Source organism: Solanum verrucosum, unplaced genomic scaffold (genome assembly GCF_900185275.1).
Source record: "Solanum verrucosum unplaced genomic scaffold, falcon-dt-bn FXZP01000307.1, whole genome shotgun sequence".
Taxonomy (NCBI): Eukaryota; Viridiplantae; Streptophyta; class Magnoliopsida; order Solanales; family Solanaceae; genus Solanum; species Solanum verrucosum.
The window spans coordinates 1,657,463-1,677,469 of NW_026020264.1; the positions used below are offsets into that span (position 1 = coordinate 1,657,463).

The 20,007-nt window shown below is 34.0% G+C and overlaps 2 protein-coding genes across 2 annotated transcripts; both read left to right on the plus strand.

Annotated features, from left to right (window-relative positions):
• The first annotated feature begins 3,619 nt into the window (after positions 1-3,619).
• On the plus strand, positions 3,620-4,627 carry LOC125833649 (probable magnesium transporter NIPA8). The gene has a single exon (XM_049512817.1). The coding sequence runs from the start codon at positions 3,620-3,622 to the stop codon at positions 4,625-4,627; it is 1,008 nt and encodes a 335-aa protein (XP_049368774.1).
• Positions 4,628-6,430: 1,803 nt separating this feature from the next.
• LOC125833639 (chaperone protein dnaJ GFA2, mitochondrial) lies at positions 6,431-17,052 on the plus strand. Its single transcript, XM_049512808.1, has 18 exons — positions 6,431-6,758; positions 6,841-6,934; positions 7,031-7,108; positions 9,822-9,904; positions 10,079-10,162; positions 10,275-10,313; positions 10,479-10,589; positions 11,579-11,626; positions 11,728-11,815; positions 12,228-12,292; positions 12,400-12,474; positions 13,094-13,166; positions 13,896-13,987; positions 14,089-14,160; positions 14,756-14,812; positions 16,026-16,074; positions 16,378-16,444; positions 16,653-17,052. Exons 1-18 carry the CDS (start codon positions 6,699-6,701, stop codon positions 16,747-16,749), a joined length of 1,332 nt encoding a protein of 443 aa, XP_049368765.1. The 5' UTR covers positions 6,431-6,698; the 3' UTR covers positions 16,750-17,052.
• Positions 17,053-20,007: the final 2,955 nt, after the last annotated feature.

Sequence of the window (20,007 nt, forward strand, 5' to 3'; positions counted from 1 at the left end):
TTAAGAGGCTATTAACACTCTTTGTAAATGTTCCTAAAACTTACAATGACATTGAATTTAATGGTAATTAACTAATATCGTTAAAAATTGTTAATGTGCATATTTTTTATCGCTAAATTATTATTTTTTTACAAAGAAAAAAAATATTATTTTTTGGGGCCAAAATTTTATAGCAAAATCTAATTAATTTGTTTGACATTGCTAGACCTAGTTCAATTTTTCATAAATATTTTAAATGATTGAATTCAATATTGACAAGTACAAATGGTCAAATTATTCCTTGTAATTACTAGAATTCAATATTTAATTAAAACACTACTAATTTTATGCGCAAAACAGGAATTACTTCACCACCAATTCATTCCACGGAGAATTAGTTAGCTTAACTTTGATAATATTATGCAAACTCGCACTATAATTTTATAGTACAGTATATATACTTTTTTTTTTACCCTCCCTAGGAGCTCCCACGCCTTTTTGCTTCCTTGGTGACTTGAACTCGCAACCTTCGGGTTGGAAGTGAGGGGTGCTTACCATCCGAGCAACTCCCTCTCGTCAGTACAACTAGATAATGTTGCCCGTGCTATGCACGGGCCCAATAATATAAATGGTATGTTTTGGGGCTAATAACCGAGTTTTTGAAGCGATTGTTTGCGTGGATAAAGGAATAAGTTTTTTTTTTATCACAAACCTGTACTTTTTTTGACGCTATTTAAGGCATAATAAGACTACCCACATACAACATTTTTGAAATATTTTATGTTGTCAATTACCATGATTTATAGTATTTTTACGATAGATTCACTTCAAGAATCAGTGGAATTTTTTGTATTTTTTTCAAAACATATTTTATGTTGTCAATTATCATGATTTATAGTATTTTTACGCAATTTTAAATATAAAAAAAAACAAAAAAAAAATAAGACAAATAAATTAAAATGGACCCAATATATGTTATTTTTGTTGTCTCAATTTATGTGACACAAATGAAATTTGGAGAGTCATCCAAATTTTCATATGTTTTTTTTTAAAAATTTAAGTTATTAATTATTGTGATTTATAATATTTTTATGTAACTTTGAAATAACGAACATTACTGGTCACATTGTCCTAATTTATGTGATATGGATAAAATTACAAAATTAACCCTTTTAAAATATCTATATTTTAAGTTGTTGATTATTATTATTTATAATACTTTTTTGGTAATTTTAAAATGATATGTGTTATTTTTTCTGTCCCAATATATGTGAGTCTGATACAATTCTGAGAGTCAACCTATTTTATTATATAGCTTTTAAATATTTATTGATAATTATTATAATTTTTAATGCTTTTTAAGTCATTTGTAAATGATATATGTTGCTTCCTTGATTGAGACTTTTCCATTTGTGACATATATATATATATATATATTTCTACTATATTATAAAAGGGAGTTTAGGCCCAATTATTTTTATATATATATATGTCACAAATGGAAAAGTCTCAATCAAGGAAACAACATATATCATTTACAAATGACTTAAAAAGCATTAAAAATTACATTAATTATCAATATATATATATATTATTTTAAAAGGGAGTTTATGCCCAAGTTCTACTATATAATAAATATAATATATAATATTCAAGAAAGTCCCAATTTTGAATATTATATATTATACTTGGGCATAGTAGAAATTTTAAAAGTCCCACAAGTATAGTATATAATATTCAAAATTGGGAAAAGTCTCAATCTTGAATATTATATATTATAATTGGGCCTAAACTCCCTTTTATAATATAGTAGAATATATATACATAATTTGTGTGGAGCTCATAAGTCATAACATGTCACTATATCAAAAATAATTTTTAACGGTAATTTGTTAACGACAATAATTTTACTGCTGCTAAATATGTTTTCTAGAGGCAACTAATTCTCTTATTAAATATCTTTTAAGTCTATAACAACATTGATTTAATTGCAATTAACTACTCCCTCCATCCAACAATACCTGTCCATTATACTAAAAATAGATGTCCATGGAATCCCTCACTCTCAAGTCTCAAGTCCTCCACTTATATATGAACACTATAATTGTGCATCAATAATGAGAATCGTAATATCCTCACGCAAATTGATAAGTCTATTTCATCCTTATCTTGTTTGGTCGTGTTTTTGTATTCAAATTTTGATCTTGTGAGCAGAGGTGGAGCTAAAATTAGGAGTTTGGATTCTAAATTTTAGCATAAAAGATTGATAGTGGGGTTTGAACCCACATCACTAGTGTGGAAGACATTTTCATTGCACCTTCCTTACCACTAATTTGTCAATCAATTGTTGGAGGATTCACATGTTAATATACATATATATTTATTTAAGGGAAAAAGGACAAATATACCTCTGAACTATCGTAAATATTATGCAAATATCCTCCGTCATACTTTTGAGACATTGGTGCCACTGCCGTCCAAAAACTAGAGCATATATGCCCTTCAATCTAACGGAAGACTAAATGGGGACATGCGACACAATCTTATCTGTCAATTTGATATTTAATAAATGTCGGATCGACGGATAGGATTATGACACGTGTATGTCCGTTAGTATAAAGGGTATATATGCTCTAGTTTTTGGACAGCAGGGGTACCAATGTCCCAAAAGTATGACGGAGGGTATTTGCATACCATTTACGATAGTTCGGGGATATATTTGTCCTTTTTTCCTTTATTTAATTTTCTAATACAAATACAAAGTCTACAGAAAAGTTAGTGTGTTTGTCCGAACCCACGAAACCCCACCTAACTCCGCCTCTGATCTTGTGTCTCCGGAGTTTGACAAACTTTATATTTATCCAATAATATCAAATCCAAAACCATCCCAAACTGAGTTACATGTATTGGTCATGTCTCGAAAATGTTAGTGATTCCTTATTATCAGATTGCTATAATCGATTATTCTTACCTCATCAATACATCAATTATTTACCTACTCTAAATCGTTCTCTCCATACAACTTTATCCACAATTTGTTATTAGTTGTCATGCTATAGGGTATTGTTATTACATATTTCCAAGTTAAAAAATAATCTAAGTGTGACTTTAAAGGGTGTGTGGAAGGTTAAATTATTACGTAAGTCTAAACTTCTAGAAACAGAAAGCGTTGACATTATTCCTAAATCCAAATTTATACTCTATGCTAAAAAATAAAAATAAAAAAGAGGAAAGAAGAAGGAAAAACTCAAAAAGCCACCAGGCACCAGCTTTGACATTTTCTTGGTCAAATTTTGTCTACCCTTTTCGTAACTTTTGAGCTTCCAATATGATCCTTTATTCTTTCTGCACATAATTTAAATCTGCAGTCCGAAGAAAGACCATATTTTAACTATACCTCGTGTTTTATCAACGCATTCAATTGCCAGTACTCTGTCTATTGTGAACAATATCTGAGGCAGGGGGGAAACTACCTGATTCAAAGAGAGTTCAATTGAATCAAGTTCATCGTAAAATTATATTGTGCTCTTTTAGCATAGTGGCAAAGATGTTGGCTCAAAAATTGTTTTAGGTTGCAGGTTTGTATTTTTAATTTCCTTGTTAGAATTTCTGAATCGGCGAGTGTGTGTTTTATCCATCCATGGGGGATTGGGTAATTGGAGCGTTAATCAATTTGTTAGGAAGCATTTTCATCAACTTTGGAACAAACCTACTTAAATTAGCTCATGATGAGAGAAATTCAAGGGCTAGGATGAAGCCCATTATATACTTCCAAGCATGGAGAATAGGTATTCTCTTCTTCACAATTGGAAATTGTCTCAATTTCATTTCATTTGGTTATGCTGCTCAATCACTTCTAGCAGCTTTAGGATCTATACAATTCATCTCAAACATCGGATTCGCCTACTTCGTGTTAAACAAAACAGTGACAATCAAATTACTGTTAGCCACTGCTTTTGTTGTTGCTGGAAACATTTTCCTTGTAGCTTTTGGTAATCACCAGTCCCCTGTTTACACAACAGAGCAATTGGGTGAAAATTACATAAACATTGTGTTTCTCGTGTACTGTATCAGTTTGTTCTTAGTTGTTATTTTCCATCATTCAATTTACAAAAGAGGAAAAGGGAAAATGCTGGTTCCATTTTCATATGCAGTTGTTTCTGGTGCAATTGGATCGTGTTCAGTATTGTTTGCGAAGTCTCTTTCAAACATGTTGAGATTGTCAATGTCATCGAGTGTTGATGGTGATGGTGGTGGTGGTGGTTATTCAACACTGCACAGTGGGTTCACGTATTCAATGCTCTTGATGTTTATAAGTACAGGTGGATTTTGGATGGCGAGGTTAAATGAAGGGCTATCGCGATTTGATGCAATTCTTATTGTCCCTATGTTTCAAATTGCTTGGACGTTTTTCTCAATTTGTACTGGATTTGTCTACTTTGAGGAATACAAGGTGTTTGATGCTTTAAGAACAACTATGTTCGTTCTTGGAATGATTTCTGTGTTTGTTGGCATTTATTTGCTAGCACCGGAGGATGATGAAGTATTGAAGGATGGTTCTTTAGAAGTGGAGAGGCTTTTCATGCCATCTGATCAAATTAGGGATATAGAGATCATTTGGACGAGATATGCTGATGAAAACTGCTGATATGATTGGACTACGCGAGCGCCAGGTCATTGGTGTGTGGTGACGGACATGACAATGACACATGCAATTATCTGTCTCGTCGAAAAATTATATTGTGTATATAAAAGCAATTTTTGTGTGTATATACATTGGTAAATTCCTTTTGATAGTAGTGAAGCTTCTATTGTAATTGGCAAAAGTAGCTTGAAATTTTGTTTTAGGTTGCTAATTAACTCATGAGGTACTAGTGTATCTTTGCATTTCTTCCTCCTTATATATATGGAAAAAATAATCAACAATTCAGCCTTTACTTTTCCGTTCAATGTTTGTTATATGTATTAGGGCCTTATAAAATCTTATCAATTCCTCGTCATAATAAAGTGCTTTCAATCCATGACAATACTACTCATCTAATTCACTTATTAGAAAAAATAACTTCTTTGCATATTCATCCTAGATGTAGTCTCCGTAACATAATTGGACTTCTTTTATAATGTTACTGATCACGTCGAAAATTTGAATTATAAGTGTTCCTTTTCGAGACATATTATAAGTCAATTGAAGAGCAAAGCATACATTGACATCCAATGATAAAATTCTTCACAAAATCTAGTTCTTAATTCCGTTATAAATGTTGTTACTTAATCGTTATTTATCATTTATGTAAAATTAATATTTTGAGCTAAGTGGAGTATGAAGATAATTTTTTTTTACTTTTAATTATTAATGATTTATCTTGAATTGAATATATGAATCAACAATTTCAAATGGTGCTATGTTTATCTGTTATTTGTCTTGAGCAAACAATAATTATCAGGATATGAGATTACTAATAATTTTCAGATTGACAAAATGGCATGTTCAACTATAGTCCACTTTTAGTTGGTAACTGTAAGCATTTATATTGATATCTATTTTATCTCACGATCAAGAGTAAATAAATACTATAAAAAAAAAGGTTTCAAGATTCATATAAGGTGTTTTTAAAATAATACTAGTTGATTGACTTTATTATTCTAAAAAACAAAGTTAAAAAGTAAATGAGTACTATAAAAAAGAGATTTCAAGGTGTTCATACCATAGTTGATTGACTTTATTGTTCTAAAAATAAATAAAAGTTACTTTGATAGGATATCTTCATGAGTTAAGTATTTTTCCTATCATAAAAAGAACAAAAATAATTTTAACAAGATATTTTCATAAACTTAGTGACTATCCAAAGAATTAACTCAACATAACTTACGTAAAATATTATATAACTCCGTTGACTTCTAATACGATATAGTAACTCTTTTTACTTCTCCCTATCCTCTTAATATTTTGAATTTAAAAAATAATATCCTTCACATTTCGATTAATACGATGAATTTCCTTTGATCTTAGATCAATAACTAAAATAAATTAGATTATAATACTTTTTTAAGATGTCAAGTAATTACCAAAGCATATATTAACAAAATGGAATGTAAGTTTATCGGAATAATAAGTTTATATAATTATTCACAGATTATTATAATGATTTAATAGAGTTCAAAAATGATAAGAAAGATAAAATCTGTATTTAAATGAAATTAATATGTATAAACTTTATCCTTATATATTACTTACTTAAAATTAGAAGATGGGGTGAAAGTGAAATCATAATATATACATTACTAAAATGTTTTTATTTCGGAATTATTAATGTTTAAAGCTCCTCTTTCTTGGAGAAAAAGAAAGTTTAATTTTTGTTTCCACACTGTTCTAAACATTTGCGTATGCCCTAGATTCACTTTATAGAACACAAAAGATCTATATATTTGTCAAATAAGCCCCTGTATTTCAGTCTAATACCCAATTAGGCCCTGTGAAAGGGCTTCCACAAAAGAAGGAGCCTCTGATACTACTTCCGCCATTAAACTAGAACCTTCCATTGCAAAGCTCGCAAAGAAGCTTGAGGCTTGTGGGTAGACGTCTATATTCTCTATCAAAACCCCATCAATTGAAAAGGCCAATCTCTTTTCACTTGACCAACTAGGGTTTTTCTAGGGTTTATTATAGTTGAGAACCCTTTTACTTTCTGTTTTGCTTTAGATTTTTTCAGTGTACTGAAATGGTCAGCTCAAATGGTCTTCGTCTTGCTCACCGGCTTGCTCGCTGCACCTTTTCTTCTGTATTGTCCTCTCCTTCTCTCTCTGTCTCTCTCTCCATTTATTTTTTTGTATATTGATGTGTGAGCAATGTTAAATTTGTAGGTTACTGGATCTTTGTTAAAGGGTGGTTGTAGGGGGTATAACACGGCAGTGTGCAATCAAACAAGGGGATTGTTTTATTTCAATTCTAAGAATGGTATGGGTAAATTGACCTTCTGTTTGTAGCTATGGATGCATAATTCATTTGCTTTAAAAAAAATTGAATTTGATTTTTGATATTGTGTACTCATAGGGGGCAGCGAAAGGGATTGGTTAAGACTTGGGCAATTCAAATCCAATTTTGGTGCCACAAGATCAATTCATGGAACAGGTACCAGTTAACCACTCCCTTCCAAGTATTGAGCTTCCATTATCTCGCTTCTGAATATGGCCTTGTCTACATTTATGTCTCTCTATCCGTGCCTCATTTAATGATCTTGAGGAATTATCTGTTTTGTGTTAGTCAGTTGGTCTACTGCTCTACTTGAATGTAGTAAATTTTAGGTCTTTATGGACTCTAAATTGGAGTTCTTGTGTAAAACAGATGAATTGATGGGTAAAATATTTCTGTAGATTTTTCTCATTAGGCTAATGGGACCAGATAAAATACCTTGTTTTACCATCATGTTCCTTGTTGCCAGTCGATAGCATAGATTGTGGCAATCTAGCTATAATTTCTTCTGGATGTGTTTAATGTTATTTCTAGGGGTTAGTTTCATTAGGTAAATCGGTTGTTAACTTGCTGTCCTTTGACTATTTTTCCATGTTAATTGAAAAACATTTGGCCTCTAAAACCCAGTGTTGTAAAAAGCGCAAAAAAGCGCGCTTAAAGCGAGAAGCGAGGCGAGGCGAGGCCCTTGCGCTTTTATTTCGTGAAGCGAGGCGACATTGAAAAGGCGCTCGCTTCTACTGTAGAAGCGAGAAGCGCAGAAAAGCAAAAGCGTAAAAAAAGCGCGCTTAATTTGAAAAAGCGCAAATTAGGGTTTTTTTTTTTTTTTTTTTTGACAAGGTAACAGTTTAGGGTTTCTTTTTTTAAAATTGTAAGTTTTTTTTTTTTTTTAATTGCTGAAATCCTTATGCGACTTAATATACTCTTTGCGACTTCAAATTCTTTTTTGGACTGCTCTTTTCCTTCTTCTTCTCTGCTGCATGAGTTCTCCTTCTTCTTCTCTGCTGCGACTGCTCTTCTCCTTCTTCTTCTCTGCTGCGTAAGTTTTCTTCTTCTCTTCTTCTTTGCAACTGATCTGCGATTTTTTTTCTATTTTTGGTTGCTGCCAGGTTGCCACTGCTGTAAGTTCTCTTCTTCTTCTTCTTCTCCTCCTTCTCTTCTTCTCTTTGAGGCTGCTGCTACTGCTTTTTTTTTTTTGGTTGCTGCTGGGTGTTATCTATATTTTTATTGCTGCATTTTTTTTTTCCAATTTCTGTTTGCTGCTCTGTTTTTCAATCTCTATTACTGACCTGCTTTTTTTTTCAATTAATATTACTGCTCTGTTTTTTCCAATTCTTTTGCTGCTCTGTTTTCTTTCCACTTGAAGAGTTTGAGGATCTTGTTGAAGAATAGGAGTTTGATTCTTTTGTGATTTAATTATGTTTTTGATTTTTTGCTTTATATGTTATGACTTATGAGTATTATTGACTATCTATTTACTTTTAATCTAAGAATATATTACCTCTATTCAGTTATTTAATATTTTTTTATTTTTATACTAAATATCGCTTTACTTAAAAAAAGCGCGCGCTTCGCTTCTCGCTTCTCGCTTCTGTGAAGCGAGCCCTCGTCGCTTTTTTCCGCTTCTCGCTTCCCAAAACACTGCAGTAAAACCTGATGAGTACTCATTATGCATGTTCATAGAGACCGGTAAGACGGAGGTAGAAATTGTCACACTTCCACGGCGTTTCTTGGTTTCTTCTGTAAATTGCAAGTCTGCAACTTTTTTCCAAGAAGAGGTAAAAAAAAGTGGTACAGAAGCTCTAGCTAGCAGGCAGAGCTTGTTTATGCCTTCTATGGAGAATGATGGTAGGCAGATAGATAGGGTGTGTGTTTGTGTGTGTGTATATATGTGTATGTGTGTGTGATTATTTAGAGGGGGGGGGGGGGGAGAGAGAACAGCTTGTGTATAATTGGAAGAGGAAAGCTCATAGCAGAGATAGTCTAAATTTATTTTTCTTATGCCCAATGGTGCATTCTGAGTTTCTCCCAGAGAGTGGAGGTGAGGTGAAGATTAGTCACATCTACTGGTTTCTTCCTTTAAATCGATAGATTCTCTTTTTTAATTGTGAAAAAAATAAAAAAACTTTTTAATTGCTCTCTATTTTCCCCTTCAAAATTGTTGAATGAGATCTGTTATTATGTATACTAGTAGGTGAATTATTCTTTCTAAATAAATTTAGTAAGTAAATTGTTGAAGTAACAACTTGATATAAAACTTTCCATCTCACAAAAAAGTAAAAATTGTGCTCCCAGGGCTATGGTCTAGTTGTAAGAGTGCAGCGTGTGATGTGTGGGTTAACCGCACGTCGTGAGTTCGAACCCTGCTCTAGGCAAAAGTCAGGTATTTAAGTGAAGAAGGGGGTAGAGGGGCGGGCCCATTATCCAATTTATATAAACGTTATCAAAAAGTAACAAATTCCTGGTTGAAAATGTTTCATATAGGGCATGCTTTCATTATCTTGGTTTCCAGGATGTGCAATGGTTACATCTTACTCTGTTAATAACATATATGTGACTAATTTACCCATGTGAATGGTATATCTGTGTATCTGGAAGCAGATAAGATTTGTATTATAAATTATTGTTCACTGTGAAATGCTTTCCATATCTGTGTATCTGGAAGCAGATAAGATTTGTATTGTAAAACATTATTGTTCACTGTGAAATGCTTTCCATATGATGTTTCATCTTGGAAATTTTGGTGGTAATCTTTCAAAGTGGTAATGGAGGTATTTGTTAGAATTAGTTTTTGATTCTCTGGTATGTATTTTCATATTAGATTGGTTATGAATTTTGACTAACATAACCTCTTCCCTGTTCAATGTTTGGTTAGGCATGAGTATGAAAGATTTTTATGAGGTTCTTGGCGTCAATCGAAATGCAACTGCCTCTGAAATAAAAAAGGCTTATTATGGGGTATGTTTATCATCCCCCCTTCTGGATTAGTTAATATTGTTTGCAATTATAAGATTGGCTAAGTTCTAGTCAAGTAGGACTTTGTAATGACTGAACTAGCATCTTGCAATTCAAAGTTTTTGGAGTTAGTATCACCTTATCTTTGTTACTGATTATACATTGTGCTATGCTTAGCTTGCAAAGCAACTGCATCCAGATATGAACAAAGATGATCCAGATGCTGAAAAAAAGTTTCAAGAAGTCTCGAAGGCTTATGAGGTACTAGCCACTTTGGAGAAGTTTTTTGCTCTATAAAGAAGTTATTGCTGAAGTCATTACTGTATGGAATTTTGGATGACCAATTGTTTGTTCATCTATGTGGCAATTGCAGGTTTTGAAGGATGATAGTACACGTGAACAATATGATCAGGTTTGACATGCCTTGTGGGTTACTTTGCACTTGAACCTGGCAAACATTTACTTTGCTGTTTGTTTTTATTTGCATATTAGGGTTTTATTTGCCTATAAACATTCATGACTTTGATTATATTTCCTCTTGAATGAGAAGCATTCTGATGCATTGTTGAATATGCAGCTTGGGCATGATGCATTTAATAATATGAACAATGGTGGAGGTGGAGGTCCTGGATTTGATCCATTTGGTGGCTTCAAAAGTCCATTTGAAGACATGTTCAAAAATGCTGATGTAAGGACCATATTCTGGTTTAGTTCTGATAATTCATTTGCATTTGTCTTGGAAAATTACTATGGTGGTATTCTGGATTTTTAATTTTTTCTCTAGCTGTTTGTTAAGCATTGAATTCTACTAATTCACCTCTGATTCAAAAAATTGGTTCTTGAGCTAGATACAAAGTTGAGTAATTGTGCTTTTCATGAGAGAGGTCCTCTGGTGAACTGATATGACCCTCTGTTCTCTCTTCCACAGATATTTCAAGAGATTATTGGTTGTGTTTTTGCTAAACAGCATCACAGCCGGCATTAGAGAGTGTGTGCACATGATTGCCAAAACAATCTGAATTATTCCCCTCCTTGACTTTTTCTCCCCTTTCCATGAATTTTAGCCCCATTTCTAGAAAGCTATTTGAGTCAATGACGTTTGAGGGAGTTTGTAGAAGGATAGAGTCTACAAAGACAATGTTTGTGAAGAGCTACTTGTTCGGCAGCGAATTAAGTATTACTCCCCTCTATACCAATTTATGTGGCACTGTTTGACTGGGGATTGAATTTATGGAAGAATTGAAGACTTTTGGAACTTGTAGTCTAAAACAAGCCTTGGACATTTGTGTGGCTTTAAATAATCTCATTAAGGGTAGAATGACAACTTTTTTGGGACATACTAAAAAGCTAATTGGGACAGAAAGTAACTAATACAAATATTGGAAATAAAAGAGTAATAAATAGCTGATGTCATTTTTACCTGTTGAGGTGTTCGATGAGGTACTGTGAAAACAGATGCTTTGATAGCTCTCTTTAACCTCTTAGGCATCCACTTTTATGGTCTTTTCAGATGCATCACGACTGTAAAAGCTTAAAAGTCATTTTATGCTAAACATGCCACAATATTAGGTGAACCTGCAACAGATTACTCTGTTATGCCCATTTCTTTGCATCCTTACTTTCAATCCTTGAGATCTAACCCTTCTCCATTTTCCGTTGGCATTTATTGGAGATTAGATTTTTGGCAACATCTTTAACAGAGACATGGGTGGAGAGGATGTCAAGGTTTTCTCCTTTTCTGTCTCCTTCATCTGTTGTTGTGGCTGTTTTTATCTATGTTCTTCCGCCATTTATCTTTTTAACTGTTTTTGTCCCTTATACTGCAGGTTCCGATTGAACTATCCTTCATGGAAGCTGTTCAGGGGTGCTCTAAGACTATAACATTCCAAACAGATTTGCCTTGCACTGCTTGTGGTATATATGCACTTCCAGCAATTTGCTTGTTTGCCTTTTTTCCTTTTGGAGGGGGGGTGGGATGGGGTGGGGGGAATCTAAATAGGAGATCAATGTCTTAAGTACTGTTGTGTGATACATGAGCATTGAAGTGCCTACAAGTTAATCAAAGTCTGGTTATTAACAAGATTAAATAAGTTTTTTTTCCTGATAAGGAACAAGACATTAAATAAGTTACTGCTGGGTTTTGAGTGAGAGCTGTGACAGGTGATATCTTGCGAATTTGCTTATAATAGTTTGTCTGCCCCTTTCAACCTATAAAATTTAGTCAAAGTAGTCCAGACCTGCTAGCTCATGTTAGTGAGGTGGACTCCACTGTACTTGGTACTTACTGTAGCTCCTTTTTCTTCTTCTTCCCTTGTTTCTCTTTTAGGTGGAAGTGGTGTGCCCCCTGGCACTAAACCTGAAACTTGTAGGCGCTGCAAAGGTTCAGGCGTGGTGAGTACCTCTTTGCTTATTTCCACTCTTTACTTCCAGCAACATGCATGTTTCTTTGTGTATAATGTTGGCTCCTTTTATCTCATATTTTCAATAATCCTTTGCAGTCAATCTCGCAAACTGGTCCTTTCACACTTCAGACGACTTGTCCTGCATGCAAAGGAACAGGGAAAATCGTATCGGTATGACATCCTGTCTACAAAAAACAGAGTTGTTAGTTACGCATGCATATAACTGATTGGTCTTTTCCTTCTTTTTTAAATGGAAAATGATCATTGTGCTTGGTTTGCTACATAAATAGGTATAGTTATTATCCTTAACAGATGTCATGACCATCGCAGGAGGAATCTTTAATTTCACTTCATCCCAGTAGGGCAAGAATATTATCCAACATAAAGTTCCTAAATGTACATCCTATACAAAGAGTGTCTTCAGTCGGGTGATATTTGGAAGAATTACTCTTAGGTTTTTAAAAAAAAAGGAAGAATACTACTCTAGTTTACGGAGGAAGTGTCTGATCTCTAGTGTTCTATATCCCGTAAGATGATTGAAGTCTTGCTCTTGAAACAATGAACTGTTAAAAATTATTCTTTTCCACTCTTCACCTACGCTTTTAGTCGTATAATTATGTAATGCGTACATTACTTAGAGGAGGAGTGCAACAATGATCTTTGGACTCTTAAACCACTGCCACTTGGAGTATTAACTAGCAGTTCAACTTTTACTTTGATGAATTGGCTTTGTTTGATGCATAGTTGTGTTAGAGATTGAAACATTAATATAATTATTCTTTGCCTACAGAGTTTCTGCAAGTCTTGCAAAGGAAACCGTGTACTACGAGGACCAAAGACAGTGAAAGTAGATATCATGCCTGGTATGCTGTAACCACAGATATATCTATGCACGAAGTAATTATGGTGTGAAATATACCTGATTTGTCAACATAATGTATCTTGATGCATTTTTTGTAATCTGCTGGTTTGAAATCCATTAGTTAGAGTCTGTTCATTATTGATTTAGCAACTTAAGTTGATGTAACCCATGTTATAGAACTATAGCATAGTTGGGACTTGTGCACCACAATGGCCCTTTTTGCCCTTCGCCAAAAATATGCCAAAGAAACCAAAATGAGGAAAATATAATGTCAGATGAAAGCATCTTATTGCTAAAATATGAATGTGGGCTGTTGTGAATTTACTTCCACTCAAACTTTTTTTCTTTCACCAATGGATGCTCATACAGTTCTTTTAGCATTAGAGCTTCTATATAGCACAGGGTAAAACTGTGTGTGTTGAACAACTTTTGCCTCCACTGTTTTCTCTATTGCTATTCTGTGATGTTTAATGGTTCTTTGCCTCTTCCGGGAAACCGAAGAAACAGATGAAACCATAAAAACACACATGGATAAGTATCTTGTCCATAAAAACACACATGGATAAGTATCTTGTCCATAAAAACACACATACAAATATTCTTGTCTACATACAGATCAATTCAAGAAGGGGAAACCCATACATGCTGTAGCAAGGGACATAATATGTTGTGGCTTGTGCCTATGCATGCCCCTAGATATTCTGTATCACTCATTATTTTTCATCAACAGGAGTTGACACTGACGAGACACTCAAAGTGTATGGAAGTGGTGGAGCAGATCCTGAAGGCAATCGACCTGGAGATCTTTACGTTGTTCTTAAGGTTCGGTTGAAAACTTTCATGGTTCTTTTGTATGTCAGGTTTCTTCTGTTCTCAAATTTGATTCATGTTACTCATAGAGGCCTTTGGTATTCCTTTTTTAGGTCAGAGAAGACCCTGTTTTCCGGAGAGAAGGCTCTGATATTCATGTCGATGCTGTTTTGAGTATCACCCAGGTACTATTTCCATAACCAACTATAAGCTTTGTTGATCTAAACAAATTTGTCGCTGCAGTATATTAAGGAATATAGAGTAACTACAGTTAACTATTCCCTCGCAAATCTTGAGTAGATTTTTGCCTACTGTTTCCAGTGTTATTTTTGGCATCTAAATTATCATCCTCATTTTACTGTTTCCTAGCGTTTTTTTTGTCTTCAAATCTTATTCTTGTGATGATAATATTTTAAACCTTTCAAAATCCCATTTACCTCTAAACAAAAACATTATGATGTTACCTAAGTTCTTGACGTAGATTAACACTGATTGAAAACTATATGTACTTAGTGGATAGAGGATACCAGATGAAACATTGTGCATTAATATTCTACACATCGAGCTAATTGATAAATTTTATGACATTAACACCTGCTGGGAACTCGGGACCAAAAAGTAATTATGCATCATTTCTGGGCATCTGATAGCCATAACAGTTGTCAACCTGAGGCCACATACTTCCGCCATTTTGTTGTTTCTTTTTATGGTTCCTAAAGCTATGAATTATGAATCTTCTCTGTGTATTATGGTTAGATTCTGATGAATACTTAACTGCAGGCAATCTTGGGAGGAACAATCCAAGTCCCAACTCTGACAGGAGATGTTGTTGTTAAGGTACTAAAATACTACTAAGCTAATCATGGTTAATCTTTATCCTCTATTTTCCTTCTTAGAATGTTTAAAATTTTGATGCTTATGCACTTTGATTGTCTCTACAACTTGGTAAAGTGAGATGCTTCTTCCAGCATATCTCAGCATGTCTAATACTCATTGTAAAAGGCAATGTTCAAGTAAACACTAAAAGGGTAGAAATATGTTTGGACGATACTGGTTTTATGATGGTTGGGCTTAGGGTTGAAAATAGCAGGAAGAGATGAACCACAGGGAGCACTCAGGGACTACTGGGAGGCAATGTTGAAAGTTGGATTTGTTTCCGCATTACCCGGAATTTTATGAATTGAAAAGTGAGAGCAGCATGATATTATCATGAAATATAAACACTAATGCATGTCATATAAACTGATAGTGAACAAACTCATTGTACTACTACATTTTGCTGAAGTTCTAGTGAGGGTCCACCTAAACTATTCAAAAAAAATTAAGTGGAAAATCTCCTGACAATTGAGGCTATTTGATCTATAACTGCAACTGCCAAAATACCACTTGGCCAGAAAGTTCCCGGAGTTGGAATTTAAGGCAAAGAAGTAGATCAAATATTCTGCACTTAAACTAGGTGGTAAATTAGGCAAGCTCTTGTTTGATCTGTATCCAGATATTTATTAATTCCTTTTTTATTTGGGTTAAGAATCTTCTACTACTTGGCCAGAAAGTGTTTCCAAACATAAAAAGTTTAGGGGATAAAGTAGATTCTATTTTCTGCACTGACTAGGTTAATTAAGCAATTATCGGTACTTGTTCAATCTGCATCGAGATAGTACATTGTCAGTTTTTGAGTCTTCAAATCATTCTTACCCTGCATTATATGAGTTCTGAGAAGTAGTTACTGGTTTGTTTCTTGTGGGCAATGGTCATTGCAAGAATATTAAGGTTAATTAAGCAATTATCGGTACTTGTTCAATCTGCATTGAGATGGTACATTGTCAGTTTTTGAGTCTTCAAATCATTATTACCCTGCATTATATGAGTTCTGAGAAGTAGTTACTGGTTTGTTTCTTGTGGGCAATGGTCATTGCAAGAATATTAAGGCTCTTTATACAAGCCGATTTGCTTTATTGTCTGTTCAAAATAAAGGAGGAATTAATTTTATTGTTTGTTCCTTTGATACTTTGATCTCTGTGCCCAAATTTTGACATCCTGTTGTTTGTAGGTTCGTGCTGGCACTCAACCTGGCCAAAAGGTTGTCCTCAAAAAGAAAGGTAAGAACTTCATTTACTTTGTTTGATGCAGATTTTTTCTTCTGGTTTAGTTCTTTTGATGAATGCTCAAAATATACTTGAATGTCAGTTGATTTGGATATTTACCATTATCATCAAGTCACAGTGTGAGATGTAGTTGGAGTTGTATCAATTTACAATCTGATGTGTGTAATAACAAATAACTACATTGTTCGCAAGGCCTCCCAGCTTCTCAAAGCATTTTTCTTTAATGTGCACAGAGTCAGTTAACCTTGTTATAAACTTTCTCGTTCAAGCTTATAACATTTCTGTGTGCTCATGCAGGAATAAAAGGACGGAATTCCTTCTCATTTGGGGATCAGTTTGTTCACTTCAATGTCAGCATTCCCACGTAGGTGCCCTTTGTGTAAAATGTCGAAACGACTGCCAACTACTGCACTTTTTTACTACCCTAGACTCTTTCTTAAGCCTAATCTTTAGAATTTTATAGTTTGATGGCCTCTAAATACTCGTAAAACATCTTCTACTGGAGGAGGTACACCCCTGAAGCTATCCTGTATTACGCTATCTAATGATTAAATTTGCCAAATTGGGTGCAGGAATTTGACACCAAGACAGCGTCAATTGATTGAAGAGTTTGCCAAGGAAGAGCAAGGGGAGTATGATAAAGGTGCTGCAGCAGGAGCCTCGAGGTGAGGGCAGGGCACAGTGCTTACAAGGTAGGTTAGGGGATATAGGCGAGTCAAAAGTGTGTACTATCACGTATTCTTTCTCTCATGAGCTGGGGAACTTAGCCAGAGCAATTTTGGGGTTTGGTCATATCACCATTTTATCGGTTTCCTTTACATTCAAGTAAGGATTTAATTGTTGCTTGATGGAGGAGACAGGTTGGTTATAGTATTATTATTGTGACAATGAGATAATGTAGCACTTGATCTGCAACTTAGTGTTGTATATAAATATGATGAAACAAATAAATGTTTCTAAAGGAAAGTGAAATTCTACCATGATATTGGTCCTTTTTCTGCGCTTATTGAATTGGATAATAGCAAAAGAACGATTCAACTAAGTAATTGACTCGGTTAAGTTGTGTAATATCACTTTTTAAAGAAGTCTAAATCCCTTGGGTGCAAGTATTGGTAGGGATGAACTTAAAATTCAAATGTTGAAATAGTTGTAATTGTAAATTTGTTATCTTATTGGATGGAATCAGGTTTTGTTTAAATTGTAACTTGAGCTTCACTCTAAAGGTACAATTGAAGTTCAATTAAGTACTTACTTAATTGTTGGCTGAATATGAAGTTCAATTAAGTACTTGCTAATTAGCTTATTATGAACTTAATAATTCTAGAGACGTTGCATATATGCTAAAACGAATGTCAATTTTCCCAGGCACGATCCGTGAGTAGCACTTGTTCTATATGTTGAGGCCAATGAAGTTGAGGTAGGCAAAGATTGGTAGCCTTCCATGATGCATCATGGTCCAGAAGAAGAATTTGAGAAACACATTTTTATTAGATCTGAGTACATTTTAGGGAGGCTGATCACCAGCTTTCCTATTTCCCATGAGGCATCTTTATATATGCAGATGTTGAAGCATCTTTGATCACACTGATAAAAAGGTCTTTCAACTCAGCGGGAGTCATTTTATATGGCGGAATAGAGATAGGTTGAGTATCAGGAAGAATATCTATACCGAAGTCTATTTCTCTAGGAGGGACTCCGGGAAGATCATCTGGAAAGACCTCTAGAAACTCACTCACAACTGGAATTAACTGAATAGGCGGTGTCTCAACACTAAAGTCATTAACTCGGACTAAGTGATAGATGCACCCCTTGGAAACTAACTTTTTGGCCTTAAGGTACAAAATAAAACGACCCTTAGGCACTGTTGAACTACTTCTCCACTCAATAATTGGCTCATTAGGAAACTGGAACTTAACTACTCGAGTTCTACAATCAACTGAGGCATAACAGATATGAAGTCAGTCCATACCTAGAATTAGGGTTGTTCATGGTTATGGTTATAAAACCAAATCGAACCGCAATTCGAATCAAACCGATTAAAATAACCATTATTTGGTTTAATTTGGTTAGGTTTGATTTTAAATTTTGAAAAACCAATACTATTTGGTTTGGTTTTGGTTTTACTAAAAATTAACTGCAAAAATAACCAAACCTAACCGAGAAGTTATATGTATAAATTTTATAATTATTTATAAATGAAATATATGTATTTTGATAAAGTTTAATTAACTCAAGTCTTTAATTTTACTATTTTCTGAAGCCCAACTCTTAAAACCTTAAGTCTAAATCCCTCAATTTCATTACTTTAAGGATCACACTTTCTCTGTTCTTTATAAAATTTTCTAACGTAGCATTGAATAATTTAAAGCTCAAGCTAAAGAAGATGGTAATTGATTAGTTTTGATTATGAAATATTGGTTGTTGTTTTTTTAGAAGTAATTTCTCAATATTTTAAGGTGTAATTTTATTGAAAAGTCTATTGATAAGATGTTGAGATCTCCAGAATATTGAACTAACTTTATGCTATTGACAATAAGTTTTTTTAGTTTCTGAAACTTGGTACGTTGGATGAATCACTTTGTTCGTGCAATAGTTTTTTTGTGAGTTATTCATGTACTAAGTGTTTGTGTCTATCGAGATGCATATGTCCTCAACAAACTTATTACTTTCTAACCGAACCAAATTGACAATAACCAAACCAACGGTTATTTTTTTGGTTTGGTTTGATTTGATTTTAGAAATTTAAAAATCGATTAAGTTGGTTTGGTTGTGGTTTTAACTAATAACCGATCCAAACCGAACCATGAACACCCCTACCTAGAATAACATCAAAGTCCACCATGTCTAGCTCGAATGAGTCAGCCATGGTGTCCTTGTGATTGTCAGAAATGGTACAATCACGATAAACTCTCTTAGCTAGAATAGACTCACCAACATGTTGTGACAAATATTTCCTGTCTTAATTTTTATCATGTGTCACGATCTGATTCATCCCTTTACTAGATGTGATTCCCCTATAATATGAATAATCCATACAAAAAGAAGAAGAAAAAACTTTTAACAAGGATAGGACTATAGCTTCCACTTCATTTTGATTATCGAATCAGGTAAAAAAAAAAACATACTCAAAGAGTCCCGTTGCGAAGCTCAATTTAGCAGTTTGGTAACAAAAATCTTTTTCCTGGACATGTATTTGGTTCTTCTGGGTTGATAGTCGATACAACACAAGGATCATTATTACATTGTGGAGATAGTGTTGCATTCATATCACGACTCAATCGTAGAAGAAGAAATTGCTGACTCTTGAGAACAAAAAATGGCTTGTATGTGCAGTTCTAAATTATGAGGCTTACCAAATTACTTTTCCACGATATATCATATATCATATCATGTAATGGCCGAGAGCGGACCTTTTTTGATATATAATCCAAGTCGAGAATAGAGTTATAGGAAAAGTCGTCTGATGGAAAACTACTTTCACGTTCGATTCAGAGAGCACTTTTTTCATTGAGAATTCCTCGTTCCCTTTCGTGTGAATTCCCCAGCGGCGAATTTCAAAATATAAAAGAGAATCCTAGGCCCGCCTACGTGGCGCCACCACAAATCAGAATTTCCTTTTAATTTATTTATTTCCAAAACTTGCCTTCCCCTTTCATGAAAAGTTGCGACTTTTATGAAAGTTGTAACTTTTATGAAGAGTTGCGACTTTTATGAAAGATTGTGACGTTTATGAAAGGTTGCGACTTTTCAAAAGAGTTGTGACCTTTTCGATAAGGCACAATAAGCATTTGTTCACACTACCTTTTGTTGTCTATAAATAGAGGGATTTCCTTTCATTTTAAAACAACAAAAATTCTGAAATACTTCTAATTCTTCACAATTAAATATTCGGACTTTGCTCATGTTGAGTGACTCACTAACACCATT

Coding starts and splice junctions, on each gene's coding strand:
- LOC125833649 (XM_049512817.1), top strand. CDS start 3,620: ATGGGGGATTGGGTAATTGGAGCGTTAATCAATTTGTTAGGAAGCATT.
- LOC125833639 (XM_049512808.1), top strand. CDS start 6,699: ATGGTCAGCTCAAATGGTCTTCGTCTTGCTCACCGGCTTGCTCGCTGC. Junction 7,109..9,821: donor AAGATCAATTCATGGAACAG/GTACCAGTTAAC, acceptor ATGTTTGGTTAG/GCATGAGTATGAAAGATTTT. Junction 16,445..16,652: donor TTCAATGTCAGCATTCCCAC/GTAGGTGCCCTT, acceptor AATTGGGTGCAG/GAATTTGACACCAAGACAGC.